This window comes from Corythoichthys intestinalis, chromosome 1 (genome assembly GCF_030265065.1).
Source record: "Corythoichthys intestinalis isolate RoL2023-P3 chromosome 1, ASM3026506v1, whole genome shotgun sequence".
Classification (NCBI taxonomy): domain Eukaryota; kingdom Metazoa; phylum Chordata; class Actinopteri; order Syngnathiformes; family Syngnathidae; genus Corythoichthys; species Corythoichthys intestinalis.
The window spans coordinates 21717549-21738092 of record NC_080395.1 but is presented as its reverse complement, the minus strand read 5'-3'; the positions used below and the strand labels follow the sequence as shown (position 1 = coordinate 21738092).

Below are 20544 nucleotides of genomic sequence, written 5' to 3'. Positions count from 1 at the left end.
TGGTCTCTTGTGTCCTTCGACAGTGTCCGCCATAGTGGAGTTTGGAGTGTGACTGACATAGGTTGTGAACAGGTGTCTTTTATACCGATAATGAGTTAAAACAGGTGCCATTAATACAGGTAACAAGTGGAGCCTCGTTAGACCTCGTTAGAAGAAGTTAGACCTCTTTGACAGCCAGAAATCTTGCTTGTTTGTAGGTGACCAAATACTTATTTTCCACTCTAATTTGGAAATAAATCCTTTAAAAATCAAACAATGTGATTTTCTGTTTTGTTTTTCTCCACATTCTGTCTCTCGTGGTTGAGGTTTACCCATGTTGACAATTACAGGCCTGTAATCTTTTCAAGTAGGAGAACTTGCACAATTGGTGGTTGACTAAATACTTATTTGCCCCACTGTACAAGCGTCAAGTCTAGTCATGTTCGAGTTTGGTTTTATTTTTTCCCCCAAAACCTAGTCTTCTTTCTTCTAGTCTAATACAGTATGGTTTTGTCCTTTTGCATCATCTGAGCACTTTTTTTTTGACAGTTTTGAGCCCAGAACAGACTAATTCTATTAGTTTCTTCAGGAAAATTTAATCCAAATGTCTGTCAGACTGGCTAGCGAAAAGGGCACAATAAGAATGACAACCCCTTGTAAACAGTGTTCTTAAATCTACTGTATCATTTTTGTATCAGTTGTCTGCCTGTCACCACGCTCTGCCCCAGATTCAAATCCTCCTCCGGACGGAAGCACTGAAAGGCTTCATGTAAACATGCTTCGACAGAATGACAACTCTGACTGACTGACAGGAGCAGGATGAGGAAGAAGGTGAGCTAGATCTTGGCCAGAGAGTTGAAGACAATGGAGCAGGATGATTGACAAGAAGAGGCGAGTGCTGGAGGGAGAGTGAGTGAGAGTGAGAAATAGAGAGCGTTGCACGCAGATGTTCTTCAATGCGGCTAATCTGCATGCTAATAAGTAAGCAGAAAACTAATCAACTCCTACAGTTCTGCTTGTCACTCTCTTTCTACATCTCACACGTACACATACAGTATACACACGCAGTTTAAAGACTTCTTGGCGGTAATGAGTCGGCTCCATCTGTCCACGCTTCCTCCATTTTGTTTTTAAAGTGGAGCACCACTCTACTTTGTAGATCACTTCATAGCCATTTGACAGAATTTGTTTTTTTGTTGTAATTGAGCAGAAAAAGCGGGGTATGGGTGGCAAAAAAAAAAAAAAAAAGACGTCTGGCTCGTTATAGGAAGTACGGCGGCCAGGTATTTGATTTCTAATGATTAAGATATAAATTTGATTTTGTGCTAATGATTGAAAGAGTCTTCTTGGGAAATGTTAATTTGAAAATTGATTCATTCGTAAATTTAAAATCAAGTTTGGAATCAAGTTTCATTCTTGGTCCTTATAGTGAGTTATTCGGTAGAATTGTTGGATACGGAAATTAACGCATTTTTCAGGACATAAAATGCACCGGATTGTAACATATTAATGTTGTTTTATTAATGAATACATTTGTTTAATTTATTTATCTATTTATATATGGACTTGATGAATGTTGAATGTGTGTCTCGAGCACTTTACAGGAGAAGAGTAATACAGTTATGCTACAGTTATGAAATATGTTCGAGGTTATTGAGCACAACCTACAATGGGGCAAATAAGTATTTAGACAACCACCAATTGTGCAAGTTCTCCTACTTGAAAAGATTAGAGAGGCCTGTAATTGTCAACATGGGTAAACCTCAACCATGAGAGACAGAATTTGGAGAAAAAAAAAAACAGAAAATCACATTGTTTGATTTTTAAATAATTCATTTGCAAATCATGGTGGAAAATAAGAATTTGGTCAATACCAAAAGTTCATCTCAATACTTTGTTATGTACCCTTTGTTGGCAATAACGGAGGCCAAACTTTTTCTGTAACTCTTCACTCTTTGCTTGGTGTAAAGAAATTAACTGTGGGAGCAATTATTACAAAATGGAAGACATACAAGACCACTTATAATCTCCCCCGATCTGGGGCTCCATGCAAAATATCACCCTGTGGCGTCAAAATGATAACAGGAACGGTGAGCAAAAATCCCAGAACCACACGGGGGGACCTAGTGAATGACCTGCTGAGAGCTGGAACCACAGTAACAAAGGCTACTATCAGTAACACAATGTGCCTCCAGGTACTCAATTCCTGCACTGCCAGACGTGTCCCCCTGCTGAACAAAGTACACGTCCAGGCCTGTCTGCTGTTCGCTAGAGAGCATTTGGATGATCCAGAAGAGGACTGGGACAATGTGTTATGGTCAGATAAAACCGAAATAGAAATTTTTGGTAGAAACACAGGTTCTCGTGTTTGGAGGAGAAAGAATACTGAATTGCAACAAAAGAACACCATATCCACTGTGAAGCATGGGGGTGGAAACATCATGCTTTGGGGCTGTTCTTCTGCAAAGGGACCAGGACGATCTGTGTAATCTGATCTTTGTAAAGGAAAGAATGAATGGGGCCATGTATCGAGAGATTTTGAGTGAAAATCTCCTTCCATCAGCAAGGGCATTGAAGATGAGACGTGGCTGGGTCTTTCAGCTTGACAATGATCCAAAACACACAGCCATGGCAACAAAGGAGTGGCTTCGTAAGAAGCATTTCAAGGTCCTGGAGTGGCCTAGCCGGTCTCCAGATCTTAACCCCATAAAAAATCTGTGGAGGGAATTTAAAGTCCGTGTTGCCCAACAACAGCCGCAAAACATCACTGCTCTAGAGTAGATCTGCATGGTGGAGTGGGCCAAAATACCAGCAACAGTGTGTGAAAAGCTTGTGAAGAGTTACAGAAAACGTTTGGCCTCCGTTATTGCCAACAAAGGGTAAATAACAAAGTATTGAGATGAACTCTTGGTATTGACCAAATACCTATTTTCCACCATGATTTGCAAATAAATTCTTTAAAAATCAAACAATGTGATTTTCTGTTTTTTTTCCACATTCTGTCTCACATGGTTGAGGTTTACCCATGTTGACAATTACAGGCCTCGCTAATATTTTCAAGTGGGAGAACTTGCACAATTAGTGGTTGACTAAATACTTATTTGCCCCACTGTGTAGTTCGAAAAATACCGTATATAGAAAATATGAATAATATATGTTTTGTCTGTGGTAGATAAGATAAAGCATGGCTGATAACTTCAGCAATTTTCAAAGTTTTTTTTTTTTTTTTTTAAACTCTGAAGATAAAATTTAAAATCTAGATTTCCAGCTATCACCAAAGTATTTCGCTACACTTGCTTGGCTCATATATGTGCACTCTGACTGGCTGGCAACACCTTTCGGGTTTACCCTTACTTCTGCTAATAGTGAGTTGTGATAGGTTTTAGCATCCACGTGACCCAAATGAGGATGAGCGGTAAAGAGAAAGGATGGATGGAGTAACGTCAGTAAGATAGGATTGGCACTGTAAGTCAAACTAAGATCGGGTATGTAGTTGAGGTATGAAGGTTAGGTATGCAACCTTGGTCATTTCAGATAGAAAGGTAGATTTTGTGGAGGAGGTCGGGTTAAGTATGTAAGTTGGTTGCTGTAAGGATGGTACTGTAGGTAACTATTTATGCCTCTCTTATTAAAACTCTGTGTCTAGCAAATCTGCAGTTTGTTGAGATGAACACAAGTAGACCGTTCTGTGGAATCATGTTCTAAAAATACACACGTACTCAATGTGGCCTGACAGGAGATGTTCCCTTATCACTTACAGCCGTCCTCCTCTATATGCAGACCCATTATTAAAATGGCAGCGGCGTCATCCATCTACGTTGGATCCGCTGTCTGAGGCCAGTGGCATGTCCTTTAGCATCTCTCAAGCGGGTAGGATCGCCATCGTCAATGCCATCACATCAAAGTCATTGAACGACTTATTGAGGCCATTCAGAGGAGTCTTTCAAAGACGATCTACTCTTCCAGACTTGATTTGATTGATTCCAATATTAAGAAGGTGCTGAACCCGTTATTAATAAGACACAAGAACACTACTTTTTAAAGAGTTTTTAGATTATTATAGATTATTCAGTGTCTTAAAGCTCTGGAAAGACTTGAATGTTTTTCCAGATAGCTATGAAATTTGAGAGGACGCTCGCCGTTAGCATTAACGTAATGCTAACACGAATGCTATGCTGCCAGTACGGGTTACACGTCGCGTGTGATGATCACTCGGCACAGACCTTTAAAGGCTAAAGCAACATTGCATAGTCTCTCTGGCCAAGATAAGAAACCAAATCTTACTTTGTGTGAAAGCCTTGAGAGTGGACAGGACACTCCACTGGTGAGTGAGGGGGGGTGCAGCACGTCAGATGAGTGACACAAGCAGACATTGCTACAATGCAATATAACTGCACATAAAATGTCACATAGGCTAGGTTCTCACTGCAGGTCTTATTGCACAATTCCGATTTTTTTCCTTATCTGTTTTTTTGGCGTGCCTGTTCATACGCCGTTTGTAGATTGAGCCCGTTCAAGTATTATGCATGTGTACGAGGGGTGTAACGGTACACAAAAATCTCGGTTCGGTACGTACCTCGATTTTGAGGTCACTGTTCGGTTAATTTTCGGTATAGTATGAAAACAAAATGCAAAATATAAATGTGTTAGTTGTTTATTACACACTTGTGCTTTCAACAATAGGAACATTAGCCTACAGTGTCTTGCAAAAGTATTCGGCCCCCTTGAATCTTGCAACCTTTCGCCACATTTCAGGCTTCATACATAAAGATATGAAATTTAAATTTTTTTGTCAAGAATCAACAACAAGTGGGACACAATCGTGAAGTGGAACAACATTTATTGGATAATTTAAACTTTTTTAACAAATAAAAAACTGAAAAGTGGGGCGTGCAATATTATTCGGCCCCTTTACTTTCAGTGCAGCAAACTAACTCCAGAAGTTCAGTGAGGATCTCTGAATGATCCAATGTTGTCCTCAATGACCGATGATGATAAATAGAATCCACCTGTGTGTAATCAAGTCTCCGTATAAATGCACCTGCTGTGATAGTCTCAGGGTTCTGTTTAAAGTGCAGAGAGCATTATGAAAACCAAGGAACACCCCAGGCAGGTCCGAGATACTGTTGTGGTGAAGTTTAAAGCCGGATTTGGATACAAAAAGATTTCCCAAGCTTTAAACATTTCAAGGAGCACTGTGCAAGCCATCATGTTGAAATGGAAGGAGCATCAGACCACTGCAAATCTACCAAGACCCGGCCGTCCTTCCAAACTTTCTTCTCAAACAAGGAGAAAACTGATCAGAGATGCAGCCAAGAGGCCCATGATCACTCTGGATGAACTGCAGAGATCTACAGCTGAGGTGGGAGAGTCTGTCCATAGGACAACAATCAGTCGTACACTGCACAAATCTGGCCTTTATGGAAGAGTGGCAAGAAGAAAGCCATTTCTCAAATATATCCATAAAAAGTCTCGTTTAAAGTTTGCCACAACCCACCTGGGAGACACACCAAACATGTGGAAGAAGGTGCTCTGGTCAGATGAAACCAAAATTGAACTTTTTGGCCACAATGCAAAACGATATGTTTGGCGTAAAAGCAACACAGCTCATCACCCTGAACACACCATCCCCACTGTCAAACATGGTGGTGGCGGCATCATGGTTTGGGCCTGCTTTTCTTCAGCAGGGACAGGGAAGATGGTTAAAATTGACGGGAAGATGGATGCAGCCAAATACAGGAACATTCTGCAAGAAAACCTGTTGGTATCTGCACAAGACCTGAGACTGGGACGGAGATTTATCTTCCAACAGGACAATGATCCAAAACATAAAGCCAAATCTACAATGGAATGGTTCAAAAATAAATGTATCCAGGTGTTAGAATGGCCAAGTCAAAGTGCAGACCTGAATCCAATCGAGAATCTGTGAAAAGAGCTGAAGACTGCTGTTCACAAACACTCTCCATCCAACCTCACTGAGCTCAAGCTGTTTTGCAAGGAAGAATGGGCAAGAATGTCAGTCTCTCGATGTGCAAAACTGATAAAAACATACCCCAAGTGACTTGCAGCTGTAATTGGAGCAAAAGGTGGCGCTACAAAGTATTAACGCAAGGGGGCCGAATAATATTGCACGCCCCACTTTTCAGTTTTTTATTTGTTAAAAAAGTTTAAATTATCCAATAAATTTTGTTCCACTTCACGATTGTGTCCCACTTGTTGTTGATTCTTGACAAAAAATTAAAATTTTATATCTTTATGTTTGAAGCCTGAAATGTGGCGAAAGGTTGCAAGGTTCAAGGGGGCCGAATACTTTTGCAAGGCACTGTATACAAAGCTAGAATTCTGCTCAAAAAGTAGTGGGTATTTAAAGATAATAATCCAACAATAATTTGCCTTTCGGACCCCGCGTATTGGTCAGCATTCTTTCTGAAAGAAAGAAGAAAAAAGAAGTCCTGTGCTATAGAGAAAAGCAATCCCAAAGACAAAGATTTTAACATGTATTTTACAAATGAAATGCCTCAATGAATCATTTTTTTTTCTTATGAACGGTGGATTTTCTCAAGTTAAAGAGCCACACAGAAATGATTCAATTTAATTGTGTAAGCGGGATCTGTGTATTATTCTTATTATTTAATTACAGGTGTTTTAGCTCATTTGAATTTATTTTATTGAAATGGGCTATTATTTATTTTATTATGTGTTTATATTTTACAAATGTGATGTAGTATTCATTTATATTGTGTATTTTATGTTGTATAACTTTAGTTCCTATGTGATTATTAGTTCCGACTTGTTTTGTTGTGGTAGGAGGGTTTTGTACCGAACACGAGGCCGTGTTGGTTATTATTATAGCAGTAAGACAGTAGTAAATTAACAAAGACAAGTCAACTGTGCCCCGATCTATCACTCAAGAGATCTGATGGACTCAAAAAGTGGGTTACGATTGCATATTAGTTTGAAAATTGACCAGATCCACCGTATTTTTACACGAGTGACTTCCGGTCTGCCCGATCTTAGCTAGTAGTATTGACGCAGGAGGGCCGCGTCTCACGTCAAATAATAAACTCTGTCGTTCTTTTCGCGTGCGTCGCGTTGAGCCGCTTCTGGAACACGCGGCCGCACTGCGACTGGTGTGCATTGGCTGATTGACTTTAACACCTGCGTTTCACTGCGTTCTCGCGGCAACCACGTTGTCACGCCGTCAGGGCCGGCCCAGGCCATTTGGGGGCCCTAAGCAAAATAATGCAAAGGGGCCCATAGTTTTGGCCCACAATTTCGTCACAGTGTACTGTGAAACCCATACATGCAATCCAAACCATACGTCCATATTTTGTATATTAATCAGATTTTGTTGCACTGCCTACTTCAAACTTCTCACCCCAAATGATTGTCAGTACTTACAGTAGATAGCGCCAAACCTTTTTCTAAAAAAAGGAAAGTTAACTTTTTTTTCTTTTTTTCCTTAAGGAAGAACTTTTATTTTTTTAAGCATGTAATCAAGTATCAAAACTCACAAAAGTCAAATAAAGCAAACTGTAGTAAACAAAATAGAATATAAATTAAACAATTGCCAGATTGGGGCCCCCCTAGTGGTCAGGGGCCCTAAGCAGCTGCATAGTCTGCGTATAGGCTGGGCTGGCCCTGCACGCCATTGACGTTTCTGGGTTATAGACCCTACTCACCAACGTCACAGAATGACGTGTCGCTGTATCCGGCCGCCATATTGTCCGTCTCTATTTAGCCCTATTCTCAATGGTTTCAATTAGTCGTTCAGTTAATAGAGCAATTCATGGAAGCCCCGGTGCTTTCAGACGCTGTAAACTCATTGGATGCGTTGCATAAAAGGCGTTATGTGGAAAAGCTTCAGTCTATCCATTCGCCAGATCCATATTTGATGCCTAAATCGATATTTTTCGACCCGCTGTCTTCGCCCTCTCTGCCTGACATCTCGTACCCTGATTTCTACAACTATCTTGTCCACACAAAATCAGCCTATTCTCACGAAAGTTTGAAAAACTTTAAGAGCAGCACTCTAAGCAACATTACCCCGTGTGACACTTTACTTCCAATTTTCTAAAATGGCGACAATCAATACAAAAAAGTTGACTGCGATGGCCGACGCTTCAAGGATAGGTGGATATTGGACTATTTCTTCACAAAAATATGCAACAACTGTGTCTGCCTCATTTGCAAAGAGACAGTCGCTGTTTTCAAAGAGTTCGATGTGACGCAATATTACTAAACAAGACACGCTGACATGTACGACAACATTACAGGGAAGATACGCTGCGAGAAATTAAAGCAGATTGAAGCTAGTTTAATTTCACAGCAGCAGTATTTCGCAAGAGCCCGAGTGTCGAAAGAGAAAGCCACAAAGACGAGACTGTTGAAATTATGAATTAAAAAAAATAATAAAGCAAATGTGACACACAGAAGGGCTTGCTAAAATTTGTTTAAATATATTGTTTCATGTAAATCAGCCAAGGTAGCCCCCCGTATTTTTACCACACCAAATCTGGCCCCCTTTGCAAAAGGTTTGGACACACCTGTTTAACTGATGATCCGTAGACGAGGCCAGCTTCTTTCACTTGGTACCAGCTAAATATTATTCAAAATGTAATGATGGTGGAAGAAATAGGCATCTTGAATTTGAAACTGTATGTTGTCGGCGATTAGCCTCGCAATAATCTTAATTGTGGTTGTCAACCCAAAACCCTCTAAATATATATTAAATGCATCTTATCAGATATAAAATGACTACTACATAATCCGTGGTAATCGTTTGGAGCCCAGTTTTCTTGTCGAATTGCAGCAGTCCATCTCGCTCTCCTCTCCGGGTCTCTCGGAATACGGTAGAACTTCAAGTCTCTCCGTCTATCTTCTCTGTTATTGCAACCAACCGCCACACACGCCTTCACCATTTTGATTATTAATGTTAACGAGCAGAAAAACACGCCATAATAGGAGGAATTTACGGAGCGGTAATGCATCAACAAGACGAGTAGACGGACATTATGGCGCGGTGGCGTGGTTGTGACGTCATGTGAGTAGGGTCTATATACTGTCCTACCGTTTTAGTCAACATTATAGTAGAGAAGACGGGAGTAAATATAATCTGCACAAAGAAACTGTAACCCGATCGACTCACAGCCTCGGGTTACATTACGTCATAAAGTCATTCGGTACACCTCCGTTCCGAACCGAGCACCCCGTAGTGAAACGGTTCAATACAAATACATGTACCATTACACTCTTAATGCGCCCAAACTCACAGTCCGACACGCGCGGAGCAAACTACCCCCATGCCCAGAAGCATCAAAACAACACATATGCTGGCTGTACGTCATTCCAGGGTGATCATATTTTGATTTACAAGAAGAGGACACAAATAACAGGCATTAATAATCTGTGTTTAGCCTTATCTTCAAAGTTTATATGGATTGATAGAACGCATTCACGCCCTGTAGATGCATAATGCACACAAATAAGACGTATATGTGTGCGTCAGTAAGCAATACTGAAATATTGCTCATTTGGCGCAGAGAAAGAAAACTGAGCATGATCAGGCTTATCCTTTACTTCATTTTTTAAATATTCTTTATGACTGAGGTCAAGCCAGGATACAGTGTAAAAGCAGAGTTCGAACTAGGCGTTAAATCGCTGCTGTCCTGCCTGCCCTCTTGCTCTTTGCTAACGTATTTGCTGCATGAATTCCGATTTGGGAGACTTGACAGTTCAGATCGCCGCCACATTCTGAAAAATTTAGCCCAGATCGGATTTAAACCACATATGAAAGAGATTCACATCGGATTTGAAATGGTCCATGTCTATGCGACTTGTCCCTTTCAGACCGTCAAGTTAATGCCTTACTCAAGTCAGAAAAACACGAAAAAAATCGGATTCGTCTAGTAAGACCTGCAGTCAGAACTCAGCCACATTCTGAACATGTAATGGAAACTATTGCGCATTTGCGTCTCGTTAGACGAAAACTGCCGTGAGACAAAACAAAACACGTTTTTTAGCTCGTTATCGTCTCGTCATGAAAAAGTGTTTGTTGACGAAATATATTTCGTGATTGTCATCGTTGATGAAAACAACACAGGATAGATATTCCATTTATTTGAGCAGAGAAGGTGGGCAATCAATGAGTTGATAATAAAATTAAATAAATACATTTTAAAACCCAATTTTTTTCAATCGATTCACACCTTCTAAAAATGATTTGCAAACGTGAATGGATCAGGAAAATCCTACTTACCATAATTTCCCGAATATAATGCGCACCCGTGTATAATGCGCACCCCAAATTTACTTGTAAAATCTAGGGAAAATTATTGTACCCGTTTATAACGCGCACCCTCATTTTAGCACCAATAAATAGAAGAATACAAGGCAACAGAGCTCGTGTACAGATACAGAAATGTCATTTTACTGACTGGTGAAACACAGCACAAGCATAGCACATTGGTAGTTCAAAACATTACCATAAACTGACAATATTTACGGTAATAATATGATTTGACAACTTCTCCAACTTACCAGAATCTAGGAGAAAACAAAACAGATGTGACTTTTCTTTTAAAGGGCTGCTGTATTACTTGCTCGTTTCATCACGATGAATAAATGTTTCTTCCATGGATTGATATGGTCAAATGAAAGTGAGAACGGAAGTCGGAAATCCGTGAGAGCTCATCGCTTCAACACGACAGTAACAATAGGAACTATTGTTATTTGGGTTTGAGTTTCCCGAGGGACAGATATATTGTTGACGGACACAGGAAGTCTGTGTGCTTACGTTTGTTATGGTCCGAGTTGCGGGGATGCAATAAACGTTGATTCAAATGAGTTCAAGAAACGAAATTCTGTGCTTTATGAAGAGTAAAAAAAACAGAATTTAACACAGACGAAATCATTTGGCCGATTAGAGTGACGTATTACCTAAACAAAATGGTGACATCACGTACCGTAATGGTCAGCAACGGGTCGCCGCATACGTTTCTTCAACACAACGTGGCCGTGTCAAAAAGAAAAAAAAAAAAAAAAAATTCGGTTCATATATATATTAGGGCTGTCAAACGATTACAATTTTTAATCGAGTTAATTACGGCTTAAAATTTAATTAATCATAATTAATCGCAGTTAATCGCAATTCAAACCATCTATAAAATATGCCATATTTTTCTGTAAATTATATATATATTCTGTAAAATAAATAGTTGGAATGGAAAGATAAGACACAAGATGGATATATACATTCAACATACGGTACATAAGGACTGTAGTGGGCATTTCACTCTACTGTCATTTAAATCGGTCTATGCTGTCCTCACTCCGAAGCGTCTACTTTTTCCAAAGCTAGACAGCTAGTGAACGACGCCTTAATAATCAGACTTCTTCCTTTTTCATCTGATTTATTAATAAAATGGCCTCAAACCATTGTCCTCTTTAGACCGTCATAAAACTACAAAAAAAGTACACAAGTATTGCATTAGCAACAATGTTAGCTTAGCACGCTATACAGGTTCACTAAACATAAACAAAAAGCGTCTCATACAAAAAATATAACATTTTGCTTACTAACATAATATGTACATTCTTTACAACAACCATACTTACGGACAAATCTTGTCCAAGGATCATATAAGCACAACATTACAACGTAGGCGTCAGCCCGAGACGTCGTGCAGCCATATTGAACTGGCAAGAAGACAATAAACCATGTCGCAAAGCGACCACAAGAGTTCGCTGTTAGACGGCACAAAAAGCCTTGCTGTAAAACTTACCAAAAGGCAGAATACTGTCTGAGCGGGACATGTGCGTTAATTGTGTCAAATATTTTAACGTGATTAATTAAAAAAATTAATTACCGCGCGTTAACTCGACAATTTTGACAGCCCTAATATATATACGTAATATATATATATTTCTGTCTCCATCCATGTACCCGTTTATAATGCGCACCATGATTTTACAAGTCGATTTTGGGGGGAAAAGTGTGCGTTATATTCGGGAAATTACGGTAATACATATTTTTTACTTATGCAATTAATTATTATTTCCCAAAAAATCTGTAAATTATATGGGTGCATTTTATTCCTCAGTGCTAGATGTAACTACAGCTGCCACTTATCTGGTGGGTGTCACACAGCTTTCAGCCATGACCTGTGCCGAAGTGTTTTTTTCTTAAGTATTCACTGACAATACGTGTGTTAGTTCGTGCAGGCGGAAGATGAGCAACTTACATACACACACATACACACATCCCTCCCAAAAGACAAGGGAACAACTGTTCGCCAACTGTGCTGCAGAAAAAAGGATGAACGATGCTCTTTTCCTACTAATGAGCAACGTGGAGTGACAGATTACACCAAGCATGCCTTCCCCCCGTAACCACAACCCTTCCTCCTTCTGCGGGACTATTTATTGCTCTCCTCACGTTGCCAGGTACCGACAATTTGACTTGAAAAGAAACTGTCTTGATGCTACGAATGGAATAAAAAGCAAAAACCGTGAGGAAAAGCTAGAAGCAGAATTCTTTTTGTCAGTGGATGTCAGGTTCAAAGCGAGTTTTAAAGCTATTGTCATATGATTAATAAATATGATGCAAAATGAGCCTTTGTGTTAGTAAAAAAAAAAAAAAAAGTAGACCGAAATGAAAATAGGATGTTGTACTCATTCAACTTTTAACTAGGGGTGTCTTGGAACCGCTGTGCTATAAAATCAGTAAGGTTCTTGACATATGATAACATTTTCTCAAAGTTTCAGGAAGACTGTTTAAACTGGCAAACATTAATGAGTTCGAAACATGTTTTTTGTCACCGGGTAATGTAATCTGACATAAATGGAATAGAAAAGATCATTTGTCAGAGATACGGCGCATCTGGAAAACATTCACAGTGCTTCCATTTTTACAGATTTTGTTATGTTACAGCTTTGTTCCCAAATTAATAACATTTGGAAAAAACAATCCCTACCAGTGTTGTTAATAACGGCGTGACTATATAACGGCATTATATTTTTCAATAGTGAGTAATCGAATTAATTACTTTTCTAATCCTGGCAACGCCGTTACCGTTACTGAGGATGGAAAGGCGTGCGTTACTATGTGTTAATATATTGGTTGAATGACGCGAGAAAGGTCTGAGGGAGACAGACGCACCGAGACGACAGAGCAGAGCAGGAGTGTGGACGAGGTAAAAAAGTTGTGACGCCGAGCAAACGCGATGCTACGTGGCTCCGATAATACCTGACTGTAGCCGATAGCTTACAAACTACGCCCACATGATATGGTAGACATGGTAGATATCACATATACAGTGGGGCAAATAAGTATTTAGTCAACCACTAATTGTGCAAGTTCTCCCACTTGAAAATATTAGAGAGGCCTGTAATTGTCAACCTGGGTAAAACTCAAGCATGAGAGACAGAATGTGGAAAAAAAAAAAAAAAAAAAAAAAAAACCAGAAAATCACATGGCTTGATTTTTAAAGAATTTATTTGCAAATCATGGTGGAAAATAAGTATTTGGTCAATACCAAAAGTTCATCTCAACACTTTGTTATGTACCCTTTGTTGGCAATAACGGAGGCCAAACGTTTTCTGTAACTCTTCACAAGCTTTTCACACACTGTTGCTGGTATTTTGGCCCATTCCTCCATGCAGATCTCCTCTAGAGCAGTGATGTTTTGGGGCTTTTGTTGGGCAACACGGACTTTAAACTCCCTCCACAGATTTTTTATGGGGTTGAGATCTGGATACTGGCTAGGCCACTCCAGGACCTTGAAATGCTTCTTACGAAGCCACTCCTTTGTTGCCCTGGCTATGTGTTTGGGATCATTGTCATGCTGAAAGACCCAGCCATGTCTTATCTTCAATGCAGAAAAACAGCCCCAAAGCATGATGTTTCCACCCCCATGCTTCACAGTGGGTATGGTGTTCTTCGGATGCAATTCAGTATTCTTTCTCCTCCAAACATGTGAACCTGTGTTTCTACCAAAAAGTTGTATTTTGGTTTCGTGTGAACCTGTGTTTCTACCAAAAAGTTGTATTTTGGTTTCGTCTGACCATAACACATTCTCCCAGTCCTCTTCTGCGTCATCCAAATGTTCTCTAGCGAACCACAGACGGGCCTGGACGTGTACTGGCTTCAGCAGGGGGACACGTCTGGCAGTGCAGGATTTGAGTCCCTGGCAGCGCATTGTGTTACTGATAGTAGCCTTTGTCACTGTGGACCCAGCTCTCTGTAGGTCATTTACTAGGTCCCCCCGTGTGGTTCTGGGATTTTTTTCTCACCGTTCTTTTTATCATTTTGACACCACGGGGTGAGATCTTGCATGGAGCCCCAGATCGAGGGAGATTATCAGTGGTCTTGTATGTCTTCCATTTTCTAATAATTGCTCCCACAGTTGATTTCTTTACACCAAGCGTTTTACCTATTGCAGATTCAGTCTTCCCAGCCTGGTCCAGGTCTACAATTTTGTCTGTGGTGTCCTTCGACAGCTCTTTGGTCTTGGCCATAGTGTAGTTTGGAGTGTGACTGACTGAAGTTGTGGACAGGTGTCTTTTATACTGATAATGAGTTAAAACAGGTGCCATTAATACAGGTAACAAGTGGAGCCTCATTAGACCTCATTAGACAAAGTTACACCTCTTTTGACAGCCAGCAATCTTGCTTGTTTGTAGGTGACCAAATACTTATTTTCCACTCTAATTTGGAAATAAATTCTTTGAAAATCAAACAATGTGATTTTCTGTTTTTTTTTTTTTCACATTCTGTCTCTCATGGTTGAGGTTTACCCATGTTGACAATTACAGGCCTCCCTAATCTTTTCAAGTAGGAGAACTTGCACATTTGGTGGTTGACTAAATACTTATTTGCCCCACTGTATCACCATTTCGATATTTTGTCACACCCCCTAGTTATTATATTATTATTCAGATTTTTATTTATAATTTATTTGTTTTCTAATGTGTAATTGCAATTTGTAATATTACCAGCAGTATTTATTAGGGATTTAGTGGACGTTTTTGGGGTGTGGAACGAATTAATGGGATTATAATGCATTCTAATGGGAAAATTCTGCTCGACATACGACCATTTCGACTTACAAACAAGGTCCTGGAACGAATTAACTTCGTATGTAGAGGTACCACTGTAGTTGATAATATATTGTTGCACAATTAGATTACAGTACCAATCCAACCACTCACCCATCATGTTCTGAATGAATAATGAAGGCAGATCTTTTTTGGTTGTTTTTGACATTTCTAAAACTGCTTTAATCAATAAATGCGAATGCGATGCAAATGCAATCTAATATAACGTCCCCCCCAATGCAGTGTGAACTAGAAGCCCCGAGCATAGCGCCTTCCGCACCTCACATGAAGACTGCAGTGTTAAGGAGCTCGGGGCTGGGAATCTAAATTACAGACGGCAGATAATAGTCACGGCCATCTGCTCAGCACATTGAGGGGAGAGTGGGGGATAGTTACTTGTGTTAACTTACTCTAATCAAGCCGGGAGGGGAATAAAGAAAGGAAAAAAAAATATATAAAATGATAAAAAAATTCCAATTGCAGTGTGAATGGGGGTGCTCCTCACTATCCCCTCCAGAGGACAGAGAAGAGATTTGTGGGGTGAGTGGATAGTGCGGAGGAGGCGACTCACCCATGACTTTCACAAAGTAGGCATCGGCTTCAAAGTTGTTCTTCAAGGCGTGAATGACCAAATCCCGCTTTCCCTCCACTTGGTTCACCACCAGCATGTCCAGTATGCCCTGCAGACCAAACACTCAATTAGATGTCTTACTTTTACAAAAAAAAAAAATGGATCAAGATTATTTTAATTTTATTATATTGTTAATTTGTAACTTGTATTTTTGAAGAATCCGAAGTGAAAATGTTCCAAGGGCATTTGTATCTTTGAATATTAGTCGTTTTGAGTGTTAATCTTTTATAGAGCACACATTTAACTAATTGGCTGCAACTCACTGTCCAATCTATTTTAACTAGGAGAGGCTGGCAGCAAACGATGAATTAAACGGATGTCTGTTGCTGTCAATGGCAGGAGATGGTTTTAATACAATTAAAAAAAAAAAAAAAAAAAAAAAAAAAAAAGTTTTATTAGGGGCAGGAACAAGAGTGTATTTCCTAATTTTCATTTTATGACTATTAATTGATAAATGTACATCTACAAACAAAGTTAATTCGTTCCAGGACCTTATTTGTAAGTTGAAATGGTCGTATGTCGGGCAGGATTTTCCACAGCCAGGAAACCTACACTAAGGGGCCGTTTACATGGTGACTCTCCGAGAAGACGAAAAATTTCATGATTGCATTTATATGGTTCCGTCTCCATTTGAACAACGTCGCAATTCAGCTTGAAAACGATGTAGTATTCATGCCGGGCCATAGGGGGCAGTGCAGATTTACAAGGCGACAGCGAATGATGCACTTTGACCTCCTCAGCCCGGAAGACAACATGCCCACCCATTCCAAGCAATGGCATTTTCTTTTGTTCAAAAAGGCACAAAATTAAAAAAAGTAAATTAAAGCCGACGTTCCGCCATATTTGCTGTTTTTAATGTTTAGTAGCACCACTTCGCACGCCCAATGTGACGTGTACGAGTGCTGACGTTATTGGCGTGGTCCCGCGCTGGGGAGCTTTTGACATGCATGCGGAGCAAGCCCGCCTCAAGCCTCCGCAATCGAATTCTTCCACTTTGGAGGCAGGATTCCAAGGTTTGTGTCTTTGCCTTCCGTCTTCGCCGACACCATACGAATGAGAGGCCACTCCCCAACACGGTCATTGCGTCTTCGTGTCGCAGAGTCGCCATGTAAACTGCCCCTAAATTCTTAATAAATACTGCTGGTACCAATGCAAACAGCAATTACAGAGAGCAAAACAGATATATTAGGAATACAAATTGGAATAATTATACCTAATAATACCCGTAATCATGTAACAAATCGGGTTCTAATATAGCGAATGTGTTTGCGTGGTGTACCTGAACGCATCGCGTGGCTGACTTGACACAAGATGGGACTATTTGCTTTCACTTTGTTTGCTTTTGTTCAGCTGCGGGGGACAGTAGGCGTATTGTGTTGCAGTTGATGGAATAAATGATTAAAAACCTGAAGAAGATGGCGATTTCTTTAGCGATGTTAGCACAACAATAACTGTCACCTTAACTTAGAGTGGGGCAAATAAGTATTTAGTCAACCACTAATTGTGCAAGTTCTCCCACTTGAAAATATTAGAGAGGCTTGTAATTGTCAACATGGGTAAACCTCAACCATGAGAGACAGAATGTGGAAAAAAAAAAAAAAAAAAAAAACAGAAAATCACATTGTTTGTTTGTTACAAAATAATTTTACTCAACTAATAGTAGTCATCCCAAAAAATGTACTCAAGGACAAGTGAAAAAGGCCCAACCACGGACACGCTCTGCCCACCCAAAGAAAACTGGATGTAATACTCACGGCAGTCTGGGCACCGCGTATGGTATCCCATTCATAAAGTACTGATGTGTTCTAAGTTTTAACCTTTGCGTTGTTATCTCCTCTTTCACCTTAAAAATAAATAAATAAATAAATGTTGGTTTTGTTCCTAGGGGGTGCTACACACATTTACACATATATATATATATTTTTAACATATTATCAAAGTTTTCACCAGTGTTCACCTGGCTGTTGAGTTTTGAAGCATTCTGAGGGGGTCAAAGTAGGGCTCAAAGCGTCGGCGGTACAAAGAATGACTGCTAGGGGGCCCTACATAGTGTATTTGGAATTTGCCTTTACACGGTATCAAAGAATGCACCTGTCTTGACCTGCCTGCCGATTTTGGTGCATTTTGAAGCATTCTAAGGGGGTCAAATTGAGCTCAAAGGGGCTGCGGAACAAACAATAACTATAATCATAATAATGATAAAACCGAGGAACCACAATAGGTTACCTAAGAAAAAACATTGTCACCTGCATGTCCATACTGTTCAGTTATGGCTGTGTTATAAGTCAAATAAAATCAAATCAACTTTTATTTGTTTAGATCAAATCACAACAGTTATCGCTACGTTGGATTTCGACCTACTTGAGCATTGGAGCTTTTTCTTTTTTTTTTTGCCCCCCCAGGTAAGATTAATGCCCACCCACACCTGGCATCCTGGTAACACCACTGATTTCCACCATGGTGGGTCGATAAAATACGTATAGTCAACATATTGTCCGGTGAGTACATATTCCTATATTTGCCTGCTCTTACTTAGAAAAATAACGGTAATTATTAATCCTCTATAAAAAGAATAATTATAGAGAGTTGGAATAAAGAGTGTGTGTGCGTGCATGTTTGTGTGCAGCCCGGGAGCACAATGACAAGAAATGGATGTCTTGCATTGTGCAAACAACAGCTGGCTGGAAGTCGCCTCATGGAGTTGAATGTGCCTTTAACTGCAGTTGTGATGCCCTAGACACAGACACACATACACCCTAAGAGACACACACAAACACAGACAGGCACACGAACAGGCATAAACGGAAAATCACACAAACCCATCCGAATGCACGCAGCTCAAGTATTAATTTTAGGCAGGCAAAAAAGTCATTTTTGTTGACGAGTTGTGAAAAAGCTTAAGAAGTAATCCACTTTTCTGCTTAAGAAGGGAAGCACATATTCTGTGTGCAATGTTGGATTTCTCGTTCTTATTCCCCATCTGTCATCAAATTCTCTAATAAGAGAGATGGTGATACAAAAATGAAAAATGACATAAAGAAGGAAAATGAAGACGTTGAGCTTCTACCCACATCTTCGTAGATGTCGAAGAAGGTGGCTATGGTGGCGTTGGGAATGGCGCCCAGGTCCGACTGTTCCCAGTGGATGCGGAACATTCGGCCGACGCTCTGGCAGGACAGGTTGGAGCAAGGAACGTTCTCCAACAGGAAGGCCTGCTGAGCACTGGAAACAATACAAAAAGACAATATTCAAACAGCGGTTTAGAAGACATTCTCAGAAGCAGAATTTCATGTTCCTCAGTAAAACTGCCGACATGGGCTGAATTTTAAAAACGTTTGGTAAAGTGCCGACCTTGTAGGGTTCGTTTCTTGTTTCAAGGGTTGTTTCATTGCTAGTTTTCAAACGTTAGTGCCTTGCTTCCCCTACATCCAATGACAAAAACTACAATAGTCACATTTTAGTGTTGCCAATCTGGCTGTTTTCAATGGTAGTAATTTAGTATTGTTCGGGCAAAATCACTCGTACAAGTTTTTCCTTTTAAGGAATATCTGGAAATGGCAATAACTCAAAACCTTGCATCAAAATGCCTACCAAATTTAATACATTTAGATTAAGGGTGTGCCAAAAAAAATCGATTATTAAATGCATCGCGATTCGACATGTGACGATTCAATTATGATTAATAAATGTTCAAAAACGATGATTTTCCCTAATAACTTTACGACAGCTGCTAGTAGTGGAACGAAATTCAAGACACGGCTGCCGCCTGGACACCTTTAATGGACGCACGCACGCGCGCACGCACAATGTTATGATAGATGCAGCTTATAAATTTACTTATAAAGACTTATATATTTGTGTATGAGACAGGCAGGAACCCGGTGGTCGCGCTTCTGTGAGCAAGTTATTTTTTAGAGCGAGAGGGGAAGAGAGATAGTTTGTTGCTCCTTGTCCTTCAGTTGTCCAGCAGTAGGTTCAAGTCGTTTTTACTTGAAAAAGTCCCTAGTGTTTTGCCAAGTCCCGTGTCCGTCCATCAGAGGTGAGTACACTAACCCTCTTGTGCTGTTTAGCTTTTATTGTTGTTGGTTTTTAGATGTTACTAGTTAGAGCCGAGCGCTATGCTAATTAGCGACTTCGCTAACATGTATTTCCATGTCAATTTGTGCGTTGTTTAGTGGTGTACAAAAGTCACTACAGATGCAGAACGTTTAAAACCAGGATTAAGTGCCGCGGTAACACTACAAACATGCGAAATAGTACAGAAATTTGTGAAAACAAAGTTTTGGTTAAAAAAAAAAAAAATTCTTGTTTCTAAAGAAACTTTGTTTCCAGAAAATGTGGAAATCATTCCATCAGTGTAATTTTTATTGTTTTGTTGAAAGAAATAAGTATTGCCTTTGAAACAGCTAATGTTTTTGCATCTTCATGTGAAAAAGAGCATCTTAAGGTCAGCTGTGTGTTGTATAGGCGTGTTGACAAATAAGTACTGCCTTTGAAATGGTTAATGCTTAATGCAGCTTTTTGTTGTATGGGCATTTTTCCATCATTCCTGTTGAATCATTAGGATATTTCAAATAAATAATGGACATACATTTTTCTGGCTACTTTATTATTTCGTAATCTACGATGCATTGATAATCGCGATAATCGTGATCATCTTCAATACTGTAATCACCGTTCAATAACCGAATCGTAGAGCCCTGAATCGTAATCTATTGTTGGAATGGAAAGATAAGACACAAGACGGACATAAACATTCAACATACTGTAAATAAGTACTGTATTTGTATTTGTTTATTGTAACAATAAATCCACAAGATGGCATGAACATTATTTTT

The 20544-nt window shown here is 39.7% G+C and overlaps 1 protein-coding gene across 1 annotated transcript in view; it reads right to left on the bottom strand.

The window, feature by feature from the left end:
• The window catches only part of itfg1 (integrin alpha FG-GAP repeat containing 1), a 303430-nt gene that overhangs the window by 88447 nt on the left and 194439 nt on the right, over nt 1–20544 (bottom strand). The window contains exons 11-12 of the mRNA XM_057853607.1: nt 18778–18928; nt 15647–15755 (exon numbers count right to left, since the gene is read on the bottom strand). Coding sequence (XP_057709590.1) covers nt 15647–15755; nt 18778–18928 — 260 coding nt within the window. The remainder of the gene's footprint in view (nt 1–15646; nt 15756–18777; nt 18929–20544) is intronic.